The 23174-nt window shown below is 39.9% G+C and overlaps 1 protein-coding gene across 3 annotated transcripts in view; it reads right to left on the bottom strand.

Moving 5' to 3' along the window:
- The window catches only part of LOC135216961 (golgin subfamily A member 4-like), a 275501-nt gene that overhangs the window by 157328 nt on the left and 94999 nt on the right, over window positions 1–23174 (bottom strand). For all 3 annotated transcript variants that reach the window (XM_064252500.1, XM_064252489.1, XM_064252492.1), the window contains exon 11: window positions 6619–6736. In XM_064252500.1, coding sequence (XP_064108570.1) covers window positions 6619–6736 — 118 coding nt within the window. The remainder of the gene's footprint in view (window positions 1–6618; window positions 6737–23174) is intronic.

The raw sequence follows: 23174 nt of genomic DNA, 5'->3' as shown, positions 1-23174 counted from the left end.
GAAGTTTTCCCTAGGTTTGGCACGGTCTCTAAAAATGCTAATAATGCTTTTGCTTCAGGAGTTTGAGCATTAAATATGACCATAATCATGCTCCCTAAGTATTAACCCTTAAACGCCGAATGGACGTATTTTACATCAACATTTTTTGTCTCTCAGGTGCCGACTGGACGTATTTTACGTCGACATACAAAAGTTTTTTTTAAAATTCGCGGAAAAATACTTTTAGGCCTACCAGCCGAAAACTCTTGAATCACGCGCCTTGGGGGATGCTGGGAGTTCACGGATCAAGGTGTTGTTTTGTTTACAATCGTTACGCAGGCGCGCAAGCGCAAATTTCTTTCTAGCCGCACTAAAAAGTATCTGTGACACATCTCGGAAATTATTTCGTCACTTTGACATAATTTTTTGTACCCTTTTAAATTAGCCGTTATATAAAGTTTTATATATGAAAATGTGCGCATTTTTATGTAAAACACAACAAAAAAATACTCATGATTGTAGCTTTTATCAGTTTTGAGATATTTTCATACAAATAACGGTAAGTGCCAAAATTTCAACCTTCGGTCAAATTTGACTCTACCGAAATAGTCAAAAAACGCAATTGTAAGCTAAAACGCTTATATTCTAGTAATATTCAAGCATTTACCTTCATTTTGCAACAAATTGGAAGTCTCTAGCACAATATTTCGATTTATGGTGAATTTATGAAAAAAATAAAGTTTTCTTTACGTCCGAACGGTAACTTCCAAAAAAATCATACGTGCGATTGTGGTAATGTTTGCACCATTTTAAATTATCCGTTACATAAAGTTTTATATATGAAAATGTGCGCAATTTCATTAAGAATACAACAACAAATAATTGAAGGTTGTAGCTTTTCTCATTTTTAAAATATTTGCATATAAATCACGATAAATAGAAAAAAAAACCACGTTCGGTCAACTTTGACTCTACCGAAATAGTCAAAAAACGCAATTGTAAGCTAAAACTCTTACAGTCTAGTAATATTCAGTCATTTATCTTCATCTTGAAACAAATTCGAAGTCTCTAGCACAATATTTAAATTTATGGTGAATTTAAAAAAAAAAAACTTTCCTTCCCTCCGCGCGCGGATTCTCCGCCACAAATCTCCGAAATGTGTACGTCCCATTCTCGGAATATTTGCTCCGTTTCATATTAGGCATTTCATAGAGTTTTATACATGAAAATGTGCGTAATTTCATGTAGAATAAAACGAAAAATGTTTGAAATTTGTAGCTTTTCTTATTTCTGAAATAATTGCATATAAAAAAATATATATATAAAAAATTCGACATTCGGTCAACTTTAACTCGTCAGATATGGTCGAAAACTGCAATTGTAAGCTAATATTCTTATAGTATAGTAATATTCAATCATCTGTCTTCATTCTAAAAGAAATTGGAAGTCTCTAGGACAATATTTAGATTTATGGTGAATTTTTGAAAAAAATATTTGTTTACGTCCGTGCGTTACGAATTCATGCATTATTTTGTGATAATATTTTCTCTGTGTTGCTTTTATCGTTTTACAATGTGTTATATACCAAAATGATTGCAATTTAGGGTACATTACAACAACAAAAAAGTAACTTGTTGCCTTTAACCTTTTTGCGCACAGCGCGATTTGAATACAATTATATATGAAATTTCGTTTTTGCGCTATCATATATCGCATTATTTATATATGATAATGATAATTTTTTTCATTTCTGATGGTTGCATACTAAACTTCAGGCAATGACAAAAAAAGGAGCCAAAAATGAACTCTTAATCTTGAAAACTAAGCGCGCTGTGATTTTTTGAAAAAAATATTTTTTCCGCTTCCGCGCTCACTCTGAAACACCTCCGGCACACGGGAGACATTATTTTTTTTTTACTGCTTCGGCGTTTAAGGGTTAAGCTAACTTTTAAATGAAATTAAAGTTACTGTAATTTCATTTAAAAAGTAGTTTAATACATTACCCTTAAAAGAGAAATAACTGGTTGGCGTAAAAATAGTTACAGTAACTACTATGTATATATGTATCCATTTTTGTATGCATACAAACTTTACCCCTAATTCATGGGATGCTATTTTCTGTTTTTCCTAAGAGTAAAAGTTTTCTTTGGTGCACTAGGGAAACTTCATAAGTCAGTCATAATGAAGGTACACAATTCAATAAAATACAGAAAATATGTATGTACATACGTAATGTTTGGAGAGGATGAAGGTAAAATTCAATCCATTTAAAATCATATACCTACTAGTGAGAGGGTTAACTATGAACAAGCGAGAGAGAGAGAGAGAGAGAGAGAGAGAGAGAAATATATACGTCATGTGAGGTAAAACTCTGGAGGTATCATCTTTAAAAAGTGCGAATGGGATCACATCTTCTGAAAGTACATTAACAGTATGTGCTGTAACTGCACAACATAGTACATACAGATTGTACCAGCACTTTTCTCCAAGGTTAAGAAAGTAATTTTCACAGTACGACAACTCATGTTTCTGATATGTGAAGGATTTACAAATGTTTGCGCTATTGTGAAGAACTTGCATATAATTAGTTATGTTCCAATGAAAAATTTGCGCTATTGTGAATTCACATAAATCAAATCGTGTAAGTTCGGGGTATTGCTGTATACAGTGTTCACCCATATTTGCAGAGGATGGGTACCAGACACCCTCGCAAATAGCTCGAACGTGCGAATAGTTAGCACTCCCCTCTAAAAATGCTTATATCTGCCAATTTTGAAAGTTCAAATATCAAATGTATACTTAAAGTATCATCCTACATCAAATATACCATTGAATTGGTATTATTAATATCCTTTCAAAGTCATCTGAAACATTTTACCATTAGGAATATATAAACAGCCAATAACAGAGAGAGAGAGAGTTATCATTATTATGAACCAGCCCAAGAAGTCTACTTGAGACTCAGAGGTCTGGAAAAACTAAGCCCTATTAATAATATCATCATTATGATATAATTTAACCTTATTAAACTCACTAATACAGTATTAATCAACATTAATAATATTTGAAAATTAGTAAATCACTTGTATCATAAAAATGTATTCATTCATAAAACTAACAAAAAAAAATACACTAATTAGTGAATACTTTTATTGTATTTTCATTTTATTTTCATGACTAAACAATTTTTATGATTAAAACTTATTTACAAATTTTTAAATATTAATATAATTTTAAACATCAAAATATGATAAAATGCTAAATTAAGTCCCACACAATCACAAAACCGCTTGCTCTCTCTATCTCACACAATACAGTATACATACTTTTAATAACAGAACAGCAAAAATTCAATAAAACCTTATTTCACTTACAGAATAAACTATATTAATATTAATCTATTATCATCGTTATGTAAAAAAACCTGTCCCTAACATTTGTAATTGTTACTGCAGGTATGTGTTGCCATATTTTTATTCTTTCTCTGATTTACTGAACCATGCTTCATCATAACTTCAGTAGCTGACTCAATGATTATAATACATATTATAACAGTATACAAGAGATTATTTTATCACTACTAATGTTTCATCTCTAATCACTGCAAAAATATTTAAAATATGAATTTCATATATAAACAACAGGTTGTTATTCTCCTCCCAAGCCAGTCTAGCTATTTTCCCAAGCTGCTCTCTCTCTCTCTCAATGTAATACGAATTACTGTATCATAAACATTAACCCTTAATGGACAGATACCTTCTCAGCAGTAGTAATAAGAGGTTTGGTGTTATGGATGTATTGATCTTGTAAGGAAGCAAATTAACTGCCATCGATTTGGAAAGACTCAGGGAGGAAACAGGTGCCAATACTTCTATAGCTCATAAATTCACTAATGGCAACTTTTACCCTGGTTAAAATCATGAATCTGGCAACATAGGACTTCAGTTCTGCTTCTGACTTCGAGGGAGAATGTGTTGCATGTCTCACATGATGTCTTTTTGTAAATTTGCTCGTAAATATATCAAGAGGTTGCTGTTGACTTTTGTTCTTGTCTTTTTTTTTTTATAGTATATTGGATATAAATGTAATTTTGCAAAGAAATATTTGAAAAAACAAGTTCAAATAAAAAGTTACTGAATCTTAGTTCTCAGTAAATTTACATAAATATTTTTCAATAAATATGCTAAGAATTTGTTACTGATCTTAAATGTTTTGATATTGTGTGAGCTGTAATTATAATTTTACAAAATAAAATAATTTATTAGAAAAAACATATATAAGTTGGTAAAATTTATGATTGTCTTGTAAAAACAAGGGGTTGTAAATAGTCATTTTCAACTTCTTGTGAAAGGCAGGGAAAACTTTTTAGAAAATGTTTTTTTTTTTTTTCTTTCTTTTTTTTACCATGTGCATTTGCATACCTTCCTCTTTCTATTGATGTTTTTTTCCGTAAATTGGACACCAGCCCGAGAAGAGTCTACTTGGGACTCAGAGGTCTAGAAAAACTAAACCCTATTAATAATAATAACGGACAGACCAATGATCCTGGCCTCAAGAGATCTTGCCCAAAATGTACTGATGTCCAACAGGAAGTTGTGGATTACACTTGTTTGATCATCTCACTAAAAATTACCATTTGAACACCATTTCTCTGGGAACTCGAAGCTAAAGAACAAGTTATTGGGGTTGAAACTAGTTTTATGGAGGCATCATGTGTCATACTATCACTGATGCTACAGGACCAAAGAAGGAGAATGATCCATCTCACTGATCACCTTTTGAAACACATAGAATGAGTAGGTAGACCAGAACAGAGCCTACTTCAGGAAGTCAAGAAAAGAAGGACTATGATTAGGCTTCATCAGAGGTTGAACAAATTCCAGAAGTCAAGGTTACAAGATAAACTGTCCTTATCTCTTGAATTCATCGAAAAATTGTTGTAATTACATCCACCTTGCTCGTGATGTCTGATTGGCCCCGTACAGATTGTATTTCTGTCTGCTTGTGTACTTGTACTGCCATAGAGTAAATGAAAGGATACTAGGCCCTTTTGGTAATCATGGCATTACTGTGGTATTGTTGCTATCACACTGAGGACCTTTGAGAGACTAACATGAACTGTTTCAGTTCCCAGAAAGGAAATGTAGGAGCTTGCCACCCTGGTCAATGTTCTGAAGAATGAAAATTCTCAGAAGGGTAGTGAAACCATGACACTACCTTAGTGTCATTGCAATTAAAGGAGAGTCCATTCAGACACTGAGGCTCCTGAAACTGTCTGAAGAGCCTCACAATATTCTTTCCTAGGGTTGTGGATCAACTAGTAATTGAAGCAGTAGCATTAACTACTGCTGCTTACATCTCCCACTCCTCACAGAGTGTAACTACATAAAGTCAAAAGAAATGGAGCTCCTAGACACCACTCCTTGACTGAGTAGAAACCAAGTAAATTATCAGAACATAATTTGGAGGTGTTGTTGAGCTGATGAATCAGGCAAAATAATGGGAAGTTGTGACCCCAAGAGCTGAATCATGGATGTCAACTGTAAAGGATGCCTCCTAGGCACCAAAAACATCAGAAGTTTTGTTGGAACTTAGTTTGGAGGTGGTGTTGATCTGACAAATCAGGCAAAACAAAGGGATGAAGTGTCTAGGACACTCCTCAAAGTCCAGTAAACCCCAGGTATTTGCACTCATGATTCACAGATTTTTCCATAGACTATCCGTATACCCATTATTCACGGAAAATTTGCCTATTAGCTGTATTTTTCACTGAGAATTATTCATAAATTACAGTTTTTTTATATACTATATAATTTTTGTGACTAAATGAACTTTTTGTGATAAAACTATTAAAATACTCAGGTACTACGAGCATCTTTAGTTTTTTGTGTGTGTCTTTTAACCATCAAAATAGGCAGTTGAGTAATTTCAATTGCTCGTGGATTTAACCTATTTGCATGAGGTCTGGTACCCATCCCCCGCGAATATGGGTGGGTCTACTGTACAGACTAATTACAATGTTCCTAACCACGGATGCAAAAGATGTCTTCTTGACGTTAAAAGAATCCAGTGGTCCAGGGGATCACCTATCTAAGTACCAACCTGACCCTATCACTGCTAACTTCGTTGATCAGATAAGAAGCAATATTTTCATGGTCCATGGGGACAGAGCCTAATAATAACAGCTTTGGTGTCGAGAATGCATGAGCAAATGAACATCTTCCTAGACTGAACAATACTTCAAAACGTCAAGGTATCAAGACCAATTGTGGCGAACATTGACCCTAGTGACTGAACTTGTCTGTCATACATCCTCCATCCTGGAGTGTGTCTGGTTGACTGCTGTGCTGAGTGTGCTACTGCAAACCAGTGCACCTGCACTGTCAATAGAGATGATATGAGCGCATTCAACATGCACATCAAAGTGGTGTAGCTCAGACACGCATATGCGTGGTTCGTGCTTGAAAAGGTTAAATACACTGCCCGTCAAGCATATGTACCAGAAGGATACTCTATATATGAATGACGTAGTATGTATTTGTATCCTCATAGAAAGAAATAACATATAATCTAAGAAGCACTACAAATTTTCCAAGATTTGATATTGCCTCATTTACACACACACACACACAAAATTACCTGGCTGAGGAGATGAGGCATCCTGGAAGTTAACCGGAGAATATTCAAAAGATTCTTCAATAGTAGGGATTCTTGTTCTGCTATTTTCAAGGCACTGACGTAGCTCCTCAAGCTCAGTCTACAAAGAGATAAAAAGTGTTAACATTCATCCATCCAAAAGAGAAACATTAGTTCATCACTTTTCAAACCTTTGAACAGATGTTTAAAACCAAAAACACAAATATCCGATAAGCATACACAATGATCATGACATATAGGTATCTTCTGCAGCACCAAATTACCCAGTTTAACCTGACTAGATCCAAAGTCTAAACTCAGAGAGCTGGCCTGATATTTCCAAGAAAAAAAAAATGAAACAAATTTCAACTAGCTATAGTATATTCAATTTCAAAGTCTGATAAATTGAGACTGATAATGATTGACAGAATCAGATTAAAAACCTAGACTCTGTCCTCATTATGAATAACAACTAGATCTCTACCCATTTCCACTGTACAATCCAGAAACAAGATTATTACAACATAAGAGAGCTGTTACTCATCTTGGAATGAAAATGACATATTTATAATAAAATAGTTTTGTATATACTTACCACATAATTACATAACTAATAATTTCCCTACTCACAGGAAAAAGAATTCAAATTTGGCAGGAATCCTTCAAAAGTTCAGTGCAGCGCAAGGTGCCACCCACTAACAGCTATACTGGTAATGAGTTGTCCAACAACCTCATTCTGTTTTATGTCCAATGTCCATCAGAGGGAAGGAGGGTGGACTCCAATCATATAATTACTTGGTAAGTATATAGGAAACTTTTATTATAAAAATTTTATTTTCATATATGTAACTTACCAAGTAATTACATAGCTAATTCCATATTGAAGGAGATGGGTTTATGGACAAATTCTACTCTAAAACATTAAGTGACGTAATAAATTTGAAATAGAAAAGTTTGCCACACTGGAAAAATAATGCTGTCATTTCCCATTAGTTAAGAGAGCCACTGAAGGTGAATAATGCCTGTGGTTTCTTCTCATCTTAGCTTATAGTGGTGTGCCAAAATAAAATCAACCAGACAAAACTGACACCTACACTGAAATAAACCCACTAACCATTCACCAAGAGTGGCAAATGCTCTAAGTACAGAGTACCCACTGGTTTCCTAAAACTCTGTACCTTACACACACACACACACACACACACACAAAAGAAGACAGTTACTACACCAGGGATTTCAATTTTGAACACAATGTTGTTGGCACCAAGCAAGCTGCTGGGAGCTTGCGGACATTGGAATTCTAAACCTGGCACCAGACTTAGCTGGCACCAAGATAGATGGACACCAGGTGGGTAAGATCAGAGCACTTGGAGCTCCTTGGGATGCTGGGAGCTGTAAAGATGAAACTAGCCTAGATGAATGCCCAGTAGGGTACTACTCCCAGTAGCCAACTTGATGAATGAACCTACACTACAATAAGAAAAGCAAAAACTCATCCTGAAAGATTCTGCTTGAAGCCTATGAAATAAGTGTTTTGGTAGCTGTTTAAGCAAGATACCACCAAAATCCAGTAAAATTCCAAAAAATATGAATAAACTGCTGCCATAACAAACTCAATATTTCCATGTGTGGGGGAGAAAAAAGAATCAGGCGGTCGGCCAAGTCATTACCAGTATTGCCATTAGTGGGCAGCACCTTGTACCTACACAGCACCTGAAGGCTTCCTGTGAAATTTTAATTCTTTTAGCTGCCAAGTGGGAAATTATTAGTTATGTCAATAGTACTGGTTAAGTTACTTATATATCTGTATTATGAAAAATAAAAATAACTGGTTTAACAGTTAGCAAACTTGTCCAACCAGCTTGTATACAGCCTGGCACCCAGCCTCTTTGACCTTCAAAGAAGAAAGAGGAGGGTGAATCAGTTACTCACCTCTCCCTTGCCACCTAAATACCTTAGATGGGATGTTAAGTGGTCCACAGCTTTTGAGCAACCTCCACAGGACCCAAGGACCTATAGGCAATGTCCCCAAGGTGAAAAGGGGTAATTGTGGTCTAAATGACCACACTTCCACATGTAACACCTGATAAGTTCTTTCAGTGCCAAAGATTGGGCAATGCTCATGACCTAATGGGCTCTCCCATAGACTATACACCCGCTTGATTTAATGGAGCCAGAAAAATGGTGTCCCTGGACACCTCTTTCTTAGCTTTGTGAGTACTAATAAAGAAACTTCAATAAAATTTGTGGTGTCTGGAACAAATTGAACAAGAATTTATCCCCATCTCCTCGAGCGACTAACATAAGAAAGCCGTGTAACATATCTACTCCCTTTGTTGATATCAGGAGAGAGAGAGAGAGAGAGAGAGAGAGAGAGAGAGAGAGAGAGACCCTCTCCAACAACTCTCTCAAGGGCTTACACAGCAGAAGGGGGATTAAACTATTTGAACCTCCTCAACCTTCCATCACAATACTCAGCTTAGGCCTGACTCATGGGCTTTCACAGCCAAGACTGAGAGATGCATCTACTTAAAAAGGCTGAGCCACAATATAACACTAATAAAAAAGAATATATTCAATCTCCAAGAATGGATAACTTCAAAATGTACTGAAAAGTGCAAGCCAGCATAACTATAACACTTATCCTTAACATCAAATACTGAAAGGAGCCCAACTTAAAAAAAAAAACTTGGTGATCTGGAATAAGCTCCAAACAGAGATACCCCTTCACTGAGGAATGCAGCTTGCCTTGCTACACATTCGCCAAAATTCAAAAAGTACCTTCTAAGTTCCTGCTACCTTGCAAGAATGTCATTTTTGCAGGTACCACTAAAAATTCTCCAGCATAAAAGACGCAGGTGTACCATACAATAGAACAGGCCAATGAGTGGCTGACACGAAACAAGGACTGGGTCACTCATGGTGCTTTGGCCAGAGAACCAGCAAACCAAAAATTCCCTCGGCTAGAAGCTAATGAGGAACTGCAAGTGCCACACAAAGAAGAAATGAAAAACATTGTTATTGCTCCTGAAAATTGCTGGAAACCGCACTCTTTTAATAGGACCATACCCTTCAAACATTCCAAATTTCTCCACTATTTAGGAAACCTGGTAGCAAAATGCTCCTACACCCAGACTTGACAGTCTGAATTGGTAGGCCATCAGAAGGAACTTCCTTGAGTCTTCGTCAATGGGGTATGTTGAGGTAGACGTTTTGAAGTCAATTGAGATCATGTAATCTCCTTAATAGAATCCACCATTAAATGGGCTGTTTGCATCATGATCAAGGTCTGAAATATATATCTGTTCAGTGTTGAGATATCTATGACCTGTCTCCAACCCAACGATGCCTTCTCCACTGGGAACAGACAGTTGTAGAATCCTGGCAACATTGAGCACAATGTCCTTGGTGGAGTTAGTCCTGTACAACAGGAATGGGATCAGCTCTGGGGAGAGGGGGGCCTCTGACCCTTGAATCAGAGGTTGTATCTATTTCAGGATTGATACCATCCAGCCCTCATCTCTGTAGCTCTGGCCCACAATACAAAATTCTTGCTTTCTTGGCTGGGAGGAGTGAGCAAAATAAAAACATCTGGTGGCTCTCCTCTTCTTGGGAACAACGGTGTCGGTCGTGCTTAATACTGCCTAGTTTGCAGATCCCCTCCGGATGATGGCCACTGGTGCCCTGGTCTAGGTTAGTATCCTAGAGACTGCAATTCTGCCACCTTGTTCCTCCTTTGAAGTCGTTGCTGGAAAGAGGTGGTTCCTGGAGTCCTCTCTCCTTACTTCAATGGCCTTCTCTATCATCTGGGGGGACAGAAGAATGGGGAGTCTATTTCTAGACTCAACCAACTCTAGAGGGTGACTTGCCTTGTTTACCTGTGACAGGAGAACATCTCTCCTTAGGACCATGTTATCCCAGATGTAAGAGATCTGGTACATCAAAAAGGCAACCACTCAGCCAATCAGTGTGATCAAACTTGTGAACAATGACCACTTGGGAATGGATACTTCCTTATTTCCTTGAGGAGGGCTTCCTGGGATATCTAGTCATAATATGCACAGAATCGCTGTCATCACCATCTGCCCCATCTTCTTGGTCTCCATATGGTTGAAACGGATATCCTACTGTTTGAACTGCTCCAGCAGAATTGCTGTGTCTAGTGTTAGCAAGTTTCTAAGGGCCTTCTCTAGGACATATCTTCTGTCTTGGCAAAGGAAGGAGGAGGAGCTTTTCCAATTGGCTAGCTGCCAGGGAACCTGCTGGTCTACACATCCAAAGTGTTTGCCTTGATAAGTCTCACCTCTGGAGCAGCATCCACTATCTACTCCAACCATGAGAATGATTGAGCTTCATGAAACTGAGGTCACCTCCCAAAAGCCAAAGATCTTATGAGTGAGAGCTATGACTCCATGAAAAGCTTAATTTATATCCAGGGTAGCTGTCTTAGTCCAGCCGTACAGTGGACAGACACATATTTGCAGAATTTTTATAGATAAAAATGATGTTTTTATAATAAAACAAGGTTTTAATTATACTTACTCAGTAATTACATAGCTATAGTTTCTGTTATTCGCAGCAGTGTAGATTCAAAATTCGCGGTAGAGACACCGTTAAGTGTGTAGGTGAAACAGTCTCGGCCCCCCCAGCTAGAAGGTTAGGAACAACACAGCCAATTAGCTCATTCCGTCTATGCTTATGTCCATCAGCAGGAGGGAGGGCGGGCTCTGATGTAATTACTGGGTAAGTATATAATCAAAATTAAGGAACTAGTAGCAGGAGAGAAAAAACACAACTAACTGGGATAGTGTTATCTGGCTAGGTGTCTAAGTACAATAAAGGGATTTTGACGTAAGGAAAAATCTATTTCTGGGCGATTGGTTCGTGTCGCCAGCGAAATATCCTTTAATCCATTATTTCTAAGGTAAATGTACTAACACATACCAGAGAATAAATAAAATAAAGAAAAGGTCAGTACTACTGACTCGCTCACCCTCCAAGAGGGTGTCGGTATGAACACTATGGCGAGTGAGACCACTACCACGAACCACTTGCCAATAGAAATCTCCCACTACAAAACCCCCACTAGAGGGGAGCCGACCCACAGAGTGGGCAGCAACTACTACTACTCCATCCCATGCTGCCGACTGCTGCGCCTCTGGTGGCCATCCTGAAGTTAGCAGACAATCTTGAGCGATGGGATGGGCAGGGCGGGATTTCGCTGGCGACACGAACCAATCGCCCAGAAATAGATTTTTCCTTACGTCAAAATCCCTTTTCTGGGCTCAGTTCGTGTCGCTGCGCGAAATCGTACCAGAGAAATAGCACAAGATTGTAAAGAACAAAATAAAATAGACAAAAAAGGGTCTCAAATAAAAGATAACATAAAATGAAGAAATATAATTGCTAATAGATATACATATACACAATGATACAAAATAGAAATATTACTTAAAATTAACTTAAGGTTAAAATATTTCTTAAAATTAACTTAAATTTAACATATATATACACTATCCTTACATGAAATATATTTTGAGATTAGTATCTGTGTATAGTTAATATGTACAAAGAAATTAAAGCAATTATAACAATAAACTGAATAGAACAAACTTCAACAATATCATAAAGGAATGTATATGACTTAACCCTCTTACGCCGATTGGACGTATTAAACGTCGAGTCAAAATGTCTCCCGTATGCCGATTGGACGTATCATACGTCGGCTCTAAAAAGTTTTTTTAAAAATTCGCGGAAAAATACTTATAGGCCTACCAGCCGAAAACTTTTGTATCACGCGCCTTGGGGGATGCTGGAGTTCACGGATCAAGGCGTTGTTTTGTTTACAATCGCTACGCAGGCGCGCAAGCGCGAATTTCTTTCTTATCGCACTAAAAAGTATCAGTGACACATCTCGGAAATTATTTCGTCACTTTGACATAATTATTGCACCATTTTAAATTATCCTTTACATGAAGTATTATATATGAAAATGTGCGCAATTTCATTCACAATACAACTAAAAAATACTCATGATTGTAGCTTTTATCAATTTTGAAATATTTTCATATAACGATAAGTGCAAAAATTTCAACCTTCGGTCAACTTTGACTCTACAGAAATGGTCGAGAAACGCAATTGTAAGCTAAAATTCTTATATTATAGTAATATTCAATCATTTGCCTTCATTTTGCAACAAATTGGACGTCTCTAGCACAATATTTCGATTTATGGTGAATTTATGAAAAAACTTTTCCTTACGTTCGTGCGATAACTCTTCCGATAAATTTTTTCGTGCGATTGTCCTAATGTTTGCACCCTTTTAAATTTGCCGTTACATAAAGTTTTATATATGGAAATGTGCGCAATTTCATGCACAATACAACAAAAAACAACCCATGGTTGTAGCTTTTATCAGTTTTGAAATATTTTCATATAAATAACGTTAGGTGCAAAAATTTCAACTTTCGGTCAACTTTGACTCTACCGAAATGGTCGAAAAACGCAATTGTAAGCTAAAACTCTTATATTCTAGTAATATTCAATCATTTACCTTCATTTTCCAACGACTTGGAAGTCTCTAGCACAATATTTCGATTTATGGTGAATTTATGAAAAAAAAAAATTACGTTCGCGCGGTAACTCTTCCGAAAAAATCAGAATTTTTTTGTGCGATTGTCGAAATGTTTGCACCATTTAAAATTAGCTGTTACATAAAGTTTTATATATGAAAATGTGCGCAATTTCATGTAGAATACAACTAAAAATGATTGAAGGTGTAGCTTTTCTCTTTTTTTCGAAATATTTGCATATGAATCACGATAAATAGAAAAAAACCACGTTCGGTCAAATTTGACTCTACCGAAATAGTTGAAAAACGCAATTGTAAGCTAAAACTCTTACGGCCTAGTAATATTCCGTCATTTTTCTTCATTTTGAAACAAATTTGAAGTCTCTAAAACAATATTGTGATTTATGGTGAATTTTTGAAAAATATATTTACCTTCACTCCGCGCGCCGATTCGCGGCCGCAAGTCTCCGAAATACGTACATGGCATTATCCTAATATTTGCTCCTTTTCATATTAGCCTTTTTATAGAGTTTCATATATCAAAATGTGTGTAAATTCATGAAGAATACAATAAAAATAATGAAGGTTGTAGCTTTTTCCATCTTCGAAATATGTGCATATGAAAAAATATATATATTAAAATTTCGACATTCGGTCAAATTTAACTCGTCCGAAATGGTCGAAATCTGCAATTCTAATCTAAAACTCTTACAGTATCGTAATATTCAATCATTGTCTTAATTTTGAAACAAATTGGAAGTCTCTAGAACATTATTTAGAATTACGGTGAATTTTTGAATATAACATTTTTTTGTACGTCCGCTCGTTACGAATTCGTACATCATTTTGTGATAATATTTTTCCGGTGTTGCTTTTATTGTTTTACTATGTATATATCAAAATGATTGCAATTTAGTGTACAATACAACGAAAAAAAAGTAACTCGTTAGCTTTGACCGTTTTTGCACAGCGTGATTTGAATACAATTATCTATGAATTTTTTTTTTTTGCTACCATATATCGCATTATTTACATATGATAATGATATTATTTTTCATTTCTGATGATTGCATACTAAACTTCAGGCAATGAAAAAAAAAATGAGCCAAAAATGAACTCTTAATCTTCAAAACTAAGCGCGCTGTGATTTTTTGAAAAAATTATTTTTTCCGGTTCCGCGCTCACTCCAAACCGGCGCCGGCATACAGGAGAGGTTTTGATTTTTAGGGCTTCGGCGTAAGAGGGTTAATATACAAAACCCGTAACCATTGTAAATAAGATGTGTCACCCTAGCATAAAAATAAGGGGATCACACCAAAGGGATTATTATATACAATCAATTGTGAGTGACCCTAGCAAAAAAATAAGGAGCACTCACTATACCATCATAAGAGCAGCTAAGACTCAAGGTAAACGTAGATGAACATGGCAGGTATAGACGAACTGTTGGGTGAGATAGGTAGAAAGGAGAACTGGATCTTCTACTAAAAATTAAGCAGAGTCCGGGGGAAACTAGTACCCGCCGCAACTGCTGAAAATTTCAGAGCTTCCAAGGACTTTAAGTAATGACGCTTAAATACTGTCGGCGATTTCCATCCAGTATACTTTTTTAAATCATCGAAATTCATGTGTTGGAAATAGTTAATTGAGGTGGCTACTGCCCTGACATCATGTGCTTTAGGGAAGGAATCAGGATTGGCTTGCTTAATAAAGTACAGGATCTGTTGCCTGATGCCTTTAATAGATAAAGTACCACCTTTTTCTCTCTTAAAGAGAGGACCCGATGAGGATGAGGATGTCTTGGACAGAAAGGCTCGTAAGGTTGATACTGGACAAAGAGAAATATCTTGTGGAAGGGGTACAACCTTCCACGGTTCCCACCTCATCAAAGGATCTTCATTCTTTGCTATAAAACTACGTTCCGGAGAAAGTAGAACTTCCCCTGTGGGAAGAAATTCAACATGATCCGGATCTCTGGATAATGCCGACAGTTCTGAAATTCTAGCTCCTGAAGCCAAGCTTAATAAAAATAGAGTTTTTCTTAAGAGCATTATAAATGAACATGTGTTATTATCTGTTTCTGAAGCCAGCTTTAGAACATCATTTAAGAACCATGATACTGACGTAGGCCTCACTGAAGGTCTAAGTCTAGCACAAGCTTTGGGAATAGACGAGAAGTAAGAGTCTGTCAAGTCTATGCTGAAACCAAGTTGAAAAATCTTTTTCAAGGCTGACTTGTTTGTCGTAATAGTGCTAGCTGCTAAGCCTTTTTCAAATAAAGATCTGAAAAAGGATATAGCTGAATTGATTGTCATGATTCGAATATCTGATTCTCTCAGGAAGGTTGCTAACTTTTTGACTGCAGCATCATACTGCCTCAAAGTTGAATCTCTTTTATCAGATTCCAAGAAGAGAATATTTTGAGGATCAATAATCGCATCTCTTTTAGCCGCAAACTTCATGAAGTCCATAAAGTTAGGGTTTTGAGAATTCCTGAGGAAGCGAACACAGTCTTCGTTTGTACTGACTGAGAGAGCCTGGATTGGGAATTCGAAGAGGAGAAGACCCAGTTGTTCCAGAATGAGAGGGTACCAATTGCTCTTCGGCCAGTCTGGGGCTACTAGAGCCACTTGACCCTTGAACGTCCTGAGTTTGTTCAGCACCTTCAGGAGAAGATTCACTGGAGGAAAGACATAAATCTTCTCCCAGTTGTTCCAGTTTATGGACAGGGCGTCCGTGGCATAGGCCAGAGGGTCCAGGTTGGGGGCCACATAACATGGGAGTTTGTGGTTCGCTTGGGATGCGAATAGATCCACTTGTAGACCTGGAACTCTCTGAAGGATCCATTGGAACGAACTGTTGTCCAGTGACCATTCCGACTCCAGAGGAACTGATCGGGATAGAGCATCTGCTATGACGTTTCTCACTCCAGCTATATGGGTGGAGGAGAGGTGCCAACTGAATTTGTCCGCCAGAGAGAAGATGGCTACCATGACATGATTCAGATGACGTGACTTGGAGCCTCCTCTGTTTACACAATGGACTACCACTGCGCTGTCTAAGACTAGCCTTATGTGGGAGTTCTTTGGCGGACGTAACCTTTTTAGAGTCAAGAACACTGCCATTGCTTCCAGTACGTTTATGTGAAGCTGACGGAACTGGGGTGACCAGGTTCCTTGAACCTTCTTGAACTGAGAATAACCTCCCCAGCCGCTTAATGAAGCGTCCGTGTGGATGGTAATCCCCGGAGGAGGAAACTGAAGGGGTACTGATATTGACAGGTTCTTGACTTTTGACCAAGGGCGTAGACGATTCCGTAGAACCTGAGGGACTGATGATAGTTTGTCCCTGGACCTGACATTTGCTCGTGAGCGCCAGATTCTGGTTAGGTCTTTCAGTTTGGCTTTCATCAAGATGTTTGTCACTGATGCAAACTGGAGTGAACCCAGAATCTTTTCCTGGGTTCTCCTTGAAGCAAGTTTGTGTCCTAGAAATTGCTTTACTGACTTCGCTATTTCTTTTCTCTTGGCTGATGGAATCGACAGAGTATGGGAGGATAGATTCCATTGAATGCCCAGCCACTGAAAGTTTGACTCCGGAGTGAGTCTCGATTTGGTCCTGTTTATCTTGAACCCTAGATATTCCAGGAACTGGATTACTTTCAGTGTTGCTTTGCGACATTCCTCGACTGTTGGAGCCCAAATTAACCAATCGTCGAGATACGCTACTACCATGATCCCCTGCGATCTTAGTTGTTGGACGACTACTTCCGCCAACTTCGTGAACACCCTGGGTGCTACGTTGAGACCGAAGGGAACTACCTTGAAGGAGAATGCCTGATCTCCTATCTTGAAGCCCAGATAAGGGCGAAAGTGTCTTGCAATAGGGATATGATAGTATGCGTCTGTAAGATCGATAGAGGTGGTGAAACGGCCCCACGGGGAAGTAAGGTCCCGCACCTGCGAGATGGTGAGCATCTTGAACTTGTCGCACGAATGGCCTAAGTTTAAACGGGACAAGTCTAAGATTACCCTTCTTTTTTGTGAGCCTTTCTTTGGAACGCTGAACAAGCGTCCTTGAAACTTTAATCTGTTGACTCTCGCTATTGCTCCTTTCTGAAGGAGGTCCTCCGCATACTCCGTCAATTCTTTGGATGGAAGTTGAAGGAAAGGTCTGGGTGGGGGCGGATTCGCCACCCAACTCCAACCCAGGCCTTTCGACACAATACTTTGTGCCCATTTGCTGAATCCCCACCGGTGGCGGAAGAGAAACAGCCTCCCTCCTACCTGGAAGTTCTCATTGATGTTGGTAGCCTCCGCGGCCTCCCCGGAAGTGTTTTCCTCTATTAAGGGACCTTCCTGATCCTCTCTGACGAAAGGATCGCTTACCTCTGCCTCCCCTACCCGAGCGGTCATACTGCTGAAAGGCCTGGCCTTCGAACACTTGATTGAAGGCTGGGGAGACAGCGTAAGAGGTGGAAGGTTGAGGCTGGGGGGAAATCACATAAATAGGCTGTGATTGGGCCTTGGAGGTAGAGGGTTGGGCTGCCTGCACCAACGGAACAGCCGAAACAGGCTGGGCGAAGCGTTGCTGTTTCTTTTGGTAAGGCTGGAAACGTCTGGGTTTCCTCTGAGCCTTACCCCTCACTGCTTGGTCTTGGCGTCTCTTTGCAGTGAGACCCCAACGATCCTTAAGGCTTTGGTTAAGCCTTGTAGCTTCCGCCTGGACCTCCTTTACCATTGCGCCATCGGGGAAGAGGTCTGCTCCCCAGATGTTTGATGAAAGCAACTTATTCGGTTCATGCCGAATAGTTGCTTCCTGGAGGACATGCTTTCGACAATTCGTTCTGGCTGTGGCGAACTCAAACATGTCAGACTGTACCGTTTGAGTCAGTGACTTGGTGATCAGCTTGAATAGTGGCTCGGAACCATAAGCAATGGTTGCCACTTCTGTCATGGCCATGGAGTTAAGTAATGACCTGGCCAGCCTAGACTTGGCCTCAAACTCTGCCTGAATGAGGCTGTCAGGAAGTCTAGGCAGCTTCTCACCAAACTGCTCCATAGCACAGTCTGGTTTGAGTTTGCCCGCCGAAAAAGTGTTGGGCAGGTCTTCCCACAAATCTCCGGTTGAGGGAAGCAAAGGAGATGTAGGGTCCGCTTCCTTTAGCTGCGGTAACGACTCTCCCTTTTGGGCCGCTGGGATAGTGACCGTAGCGATCTTGGTAAGGAAGGGAAGCGGAGTTCCCTCTTCCATTGTGAAGATGGTGAATGGACTCTTAAAGGGTTGTATCTTCGTGTTGGAACAATCCATGTCCTCTAAGCACCTGAGCCATTCTCTTTGAGCCTGGTCACGTGAATAGAGGACTGTCTCTTTAGGGACCTTGTCATCTCGCGTCATGGCAGCGGCAGTGAGCCTGGCGTAGCCAATGAACGGCGGTTGTAGATCCTCCGGGTAGAACTCGAAGTCCTCAATCCTTCGAGTTCCACACTCTGGGATAGAAATAAGCCCGTCCTGGAAGGGGGCGTATGACGCCACCCTCCAGGGGTTATTCATAGAGAACGGAGGCAGAGAGTCATGAGGTGGAAGCTGAGCTATACCTGTGCCGAAAGGTGGGGGAGTAGCCAGCGGAGCCTGGCTCAGTTTGGCGATAATGTTATCCTGGGAGTTAATCCTGTCGGACAACCGGGAGAACATCTGCTCCATACTGTTCTTGAGAGAACCGACCAAATCCCCCATGTGTTGCAACAGGCCAGCATTGGGATCCAAAGCCGGAGCTGCTGCGGAGGTGGTCGGGTAACTCTGAACAGGTACCAAAGGAAGAGGAGAAACGGCTGACTCCGCTGGAGTATGTGATCTTCTCCTTCCTTGGAAGAATCTAACTCCTTGAGGAATTTGGAGCCGGACCCAGAAGCTCTAGACCTCTCTGCTCCGGGGTTTGTAGCCGGAGACTTGCGAGATGTTGACGCCGACGACGTCTTTTTAGACGACGACGACGTCTTACTCAGGGTTTTCACTACCGTCTGTCCTTTGACCTTAGGTCTTACGGAAGCATCAGGAGAAGTATAAAGGAGCTCAGCTCCTGTAAAACCTTGGAAGGAAGCTGGAGAGTTTGCAGGAGTAGAAGATCCAGTGGCGCCCAAGGGAAGCCCTTGGGCGTCGAACGTACTCACCTCGACCAACAGGTCGTCAACACCTACCATTGGCTCAATGTTTAGATCCAGTGTCGCGACTTCCGACGAGATGTCCTGGCCTGGTTCAGTCAACGAAGCGGCGAGCTGCTGCTGAATTGCCGCTATAGTCGGGGCTGCCTCTGCTGGGTCGACGTAGCCCGTTGACTTGCCGCCGGGGAAGATTAGGACCGCCAACCTCTTCTCAAGGATGTAGGGCTGTCCCTTGGCGGCGTTCTTGCCAAAACCGCCGACCCAAGCCCGCAGGGTTGCCAGGGCGGTGTCTCTAACAGCGGGAGCCTGGAAGAGAGGGTATTTGTTAGTTTTTTAAGTTTAAACTTAAAATTAAAACTTAAGTAATAGGTTAAACCAAAATTATAGAGGATGCGAGATCCCATATGAAACAAGCTTAAGTTTAAAATAAGAGATTAAAATTAAACTTAAGAACTATAACCTTGTAGGGATTAGCGAACGGAGTTGGGAATACTTACCCCGTCTAAGAGCTGGCTCACCAGATCATAGCAAATAGTGCAGGTCTCGTGAAACCAGACTTGAAGGTTCCCGTGCGGAGTCGCGCATGGAGCATGGGATCTGCAGACTTCATGCCCACAGGGGTCCTGGAGCATGGCATTACATCCCGGATGCTCACAGTTGGTGGTCTGTAAGTGAAAAGATACATGAGCATCCCAAAAGATATCACTTACAGGCTAGAGGTTAAAAGAACTCCGCTGCATGCCGGAGCGCGAAAAAATTTTGGGCATAACCCCTCCGTTACCGCCTGAACAGGCTAGAACCCCGGAGAGATCCGGTGTGAGCAGGCAACGGAGGGATTTGGCTTAAGGTAGCTTAAATTAAACTTACTCTAGTTTAAATTAAATACTAATTCTTAAACCTATAGCCTTCGAACGTACCGGACTAAGTCCGGTGCGTGGCGGAGTCGTGTCGCGATATCAGCGCGACGGGGTGGTTAGTAAAGACCAACTGTATGCCGCAGTCCGCCCGTCAGGGTGAACTAGCACCTTTCCACGTGGATGCCGGAGCTCCGGTAGATTAAGGAGCACCAGTAAGCTGGGAAAGGGCGAGAGGGCGAACAGACTCGAGCTAGCAACGGAGCGACGGAGTAACGACGGAGGGGGGGAAAGGCCAGTCCCCCCCCCCCTAGTCATCCGAGCGAGCCGGGAAGCCAGAGAGAGGTCGAGTCCAGTCTGGGTCTGTCCAGCCCCCCCCCTACTCCCTCCGCCTAGGGCAGTAGAGGGAGGCAGGGCACGGGTATGTGGGAGACGAGCGTGGGCAGGACCAACCCTCCCCCCGGCCCCTTATGGAAGAGCGGAAGGAGGGAAAGGTGACTGGACAGGCGTCTGGCTGCTCCGTGATCACGTAGTGACCACGAAGCGGTAATATGTAATATAATGACACAATACAACCTAGGATAAAGCAACCAACTAATCAGAGAGATGCTATAGAGAAGCAACCGAACTGAAGAGCGGAAGCATAGTGGTGGAGACCAATAAAACATAACCTAGGCTACGTGAAGCCAGACGCCGTAGACTAACCTAAAACATAATTAATCAAAATCACTTAACGCAAAGAGAGAAAATAAATCAGTAGGAGAAAAAATCCAGGAGTGTACGACTAACCCGAAAGAAAGTCTACCACTCAAAGCTAGCCGGGGCCGATACTAAGAGCTGTGGCTAGGGTCTGGATGGAAGATGCCTACGCAAGGTGAAGAAGACATGCATGCATGACATAAACCTAGTAGGCTGGACCCCTAACATAAAATGGATAACTAATAATAGAGCGTAATGAAATAAGGGAAGGTTCTGGGTATGGAAGACCAAGAACGAACCCGCCACGAGGCAGACCATGCTGCCATGCTTCCGACCTAGAGCCCGTATTTCTACCTAAAAAACGGCAAATACTGACTCAAGGGCGGAAAAAACCAAATAGCAATAACAACTGATTACTTAACTTAGCTGCTGCAATGGCTGTACGCTCCATGACGAATAAATCCAAGAAAGGGGCACAAAAAACACAGAGCAAAAAAGGGCACGTGTATACGCTGTGCGCTAACTGAAAAGGATGGCCACCAGAGGCGCAGCAGTCGGCAGCATGGGATGGAGTAGTAGTAGTTGCTGCCCACTCTGTGGGTCGGCTCCCCTCTAGTGGGGGTTTTGTAGTGGGAGATTTCTATTGGCAAGCGGTTCGTGGTAGTGGTCTCACTCGCCATAGTGTTCATACCGACACCCTCTTGGAGGGTGAGCGAGTCAGTAGTACTGACCTTTTCTTTATTTTATTTATTCTCTGGTATGTGTTAGTACATTTACCTTAGAAATAATGGATTAAAGGATATTTCGCGCAGCGACACGAACTGAGCCCAGAAAGCTTAAGAAGGTGAGATACATATAGGGAGGAATTTATAGCCAATTTGTTATGGCAGTCCATTGATCGGAAAGGTAGGTATTCCAAGAAAGGACATACTCTGTTGAAGGTTGGTGCTTTGGTATGTATAAAGACTAATTTCTCCAAACCCTTTGATTACCCATTAGGAGTTGTATTAAAGGTAGAGGTCAATGACCTAAATGAGGTTACAGCTGCTTATGTACGTAAGGCTAATGGGGGAAGTTGTCAGACATCACGTTGACAACCTTATTTATTGAACGGAAACCTTTGATGGTCCAAGTATGAATTGCAGCATCATGGGTTTCTCCGTTTGCATATGTGATGTTTATTGGTAGGCTAAGCCGCGGCCGCGATCCTGATAACCACCAACATACATGAAAAGACTCACATTATGATATTAACCCTCTTACGCCGAAGCCCTAAAAATCAAAATCTCTCCTGTATGCCGGCGCCGGTTTGGAGTGAGCGCGGAACCGGAAAAAAAAATAATTTTTTCAAAAAAATCACAGCGCGCTTAGTTTTGAAGATTAAGAGTTCATTTTTGGCTCATTTTTTTTTTCATTGCCTGAAGTTTAGTATGCAATCATCAGAAATGAAAAATAATATTATCATATGTAAATAATGCGATATATGGTAGCGAAAAAAAAAAATTCATAGATAATTGTATTCAAATCACGCTGTGCAAAAAACGGTCAAAGCTAACGAGTTACTTTTTTTTTCGTTGTATTGTACACTAAATTGCAATCATTTTGATATATAATACATAGTAAAACAATAAAAGCAACACCGGAAAAATATTATCACAAAATGATGTACGAATTCGTAACGAGCGGACGTAAAAAAATGTTATTTTCAAAAAATTCACCGTAATTTAAATAATGTTCTAGAGACTTCCAATTTGTTTCAAAATTAAGACAAATGATTGAATATTACGATACTGTAAGAGTTTTAGATTAGAATTGCAGATTTTGACCATTTCGGACGAGTTAAATTTGACCGAATGTCGAAATTTTAATATATATATTTTTTCATATGCTTATATTTCAAAGATGGAAAAAGCTACAACCTTCAATTATTTTTTATTGTATTCTTCATGAATTTGCGGACATTTTGATATATGAAACTCTATAAAAAGGCTAATATGAAAAGGAGCAAATATTAGGATAATGCCATGTACGTATTTCGGAGACTTGCGGCGCGAATCGGCGCGCGGAGTGAAGGTAAATAATTTTTTATTTTTTCAAAAAAAATTCACCATAAATCACAATATTGTTTTAGAGACTTCAAATTTGTTTCAAAATGAAGAAAAATGACGGAATATTACTAGGCCGTAAGAGTTTTAGCTTACAATTGCGTTTTTCAACTATTTCGGTAGAGTCAAATTTGACCGAACGTGGTTTTTTTTTTCTATTATCGTGATT

The sequence above is a fragment of the Macrobrachium nipponense genome, chromosome 19, assembly GCF_015104395.2.
Source record: "Macrobrachium nipponense isolate FS-2020 chromosome 19, ASM1510439v2, whole genome shotgun sequence".
Classification (NCBI taxonomy): domain Eukaryota; kingdom Metazoa; phylum Arthropoda; class Malacostraca; order Decapoda; family Palaemonidae; genus Macrobrachium; species Macrobrachium nipponense.
Note: the sequence above shows the minus strand (reverse complement) of the source record. Positions and strands in the feature narration are given on the sequence as shown.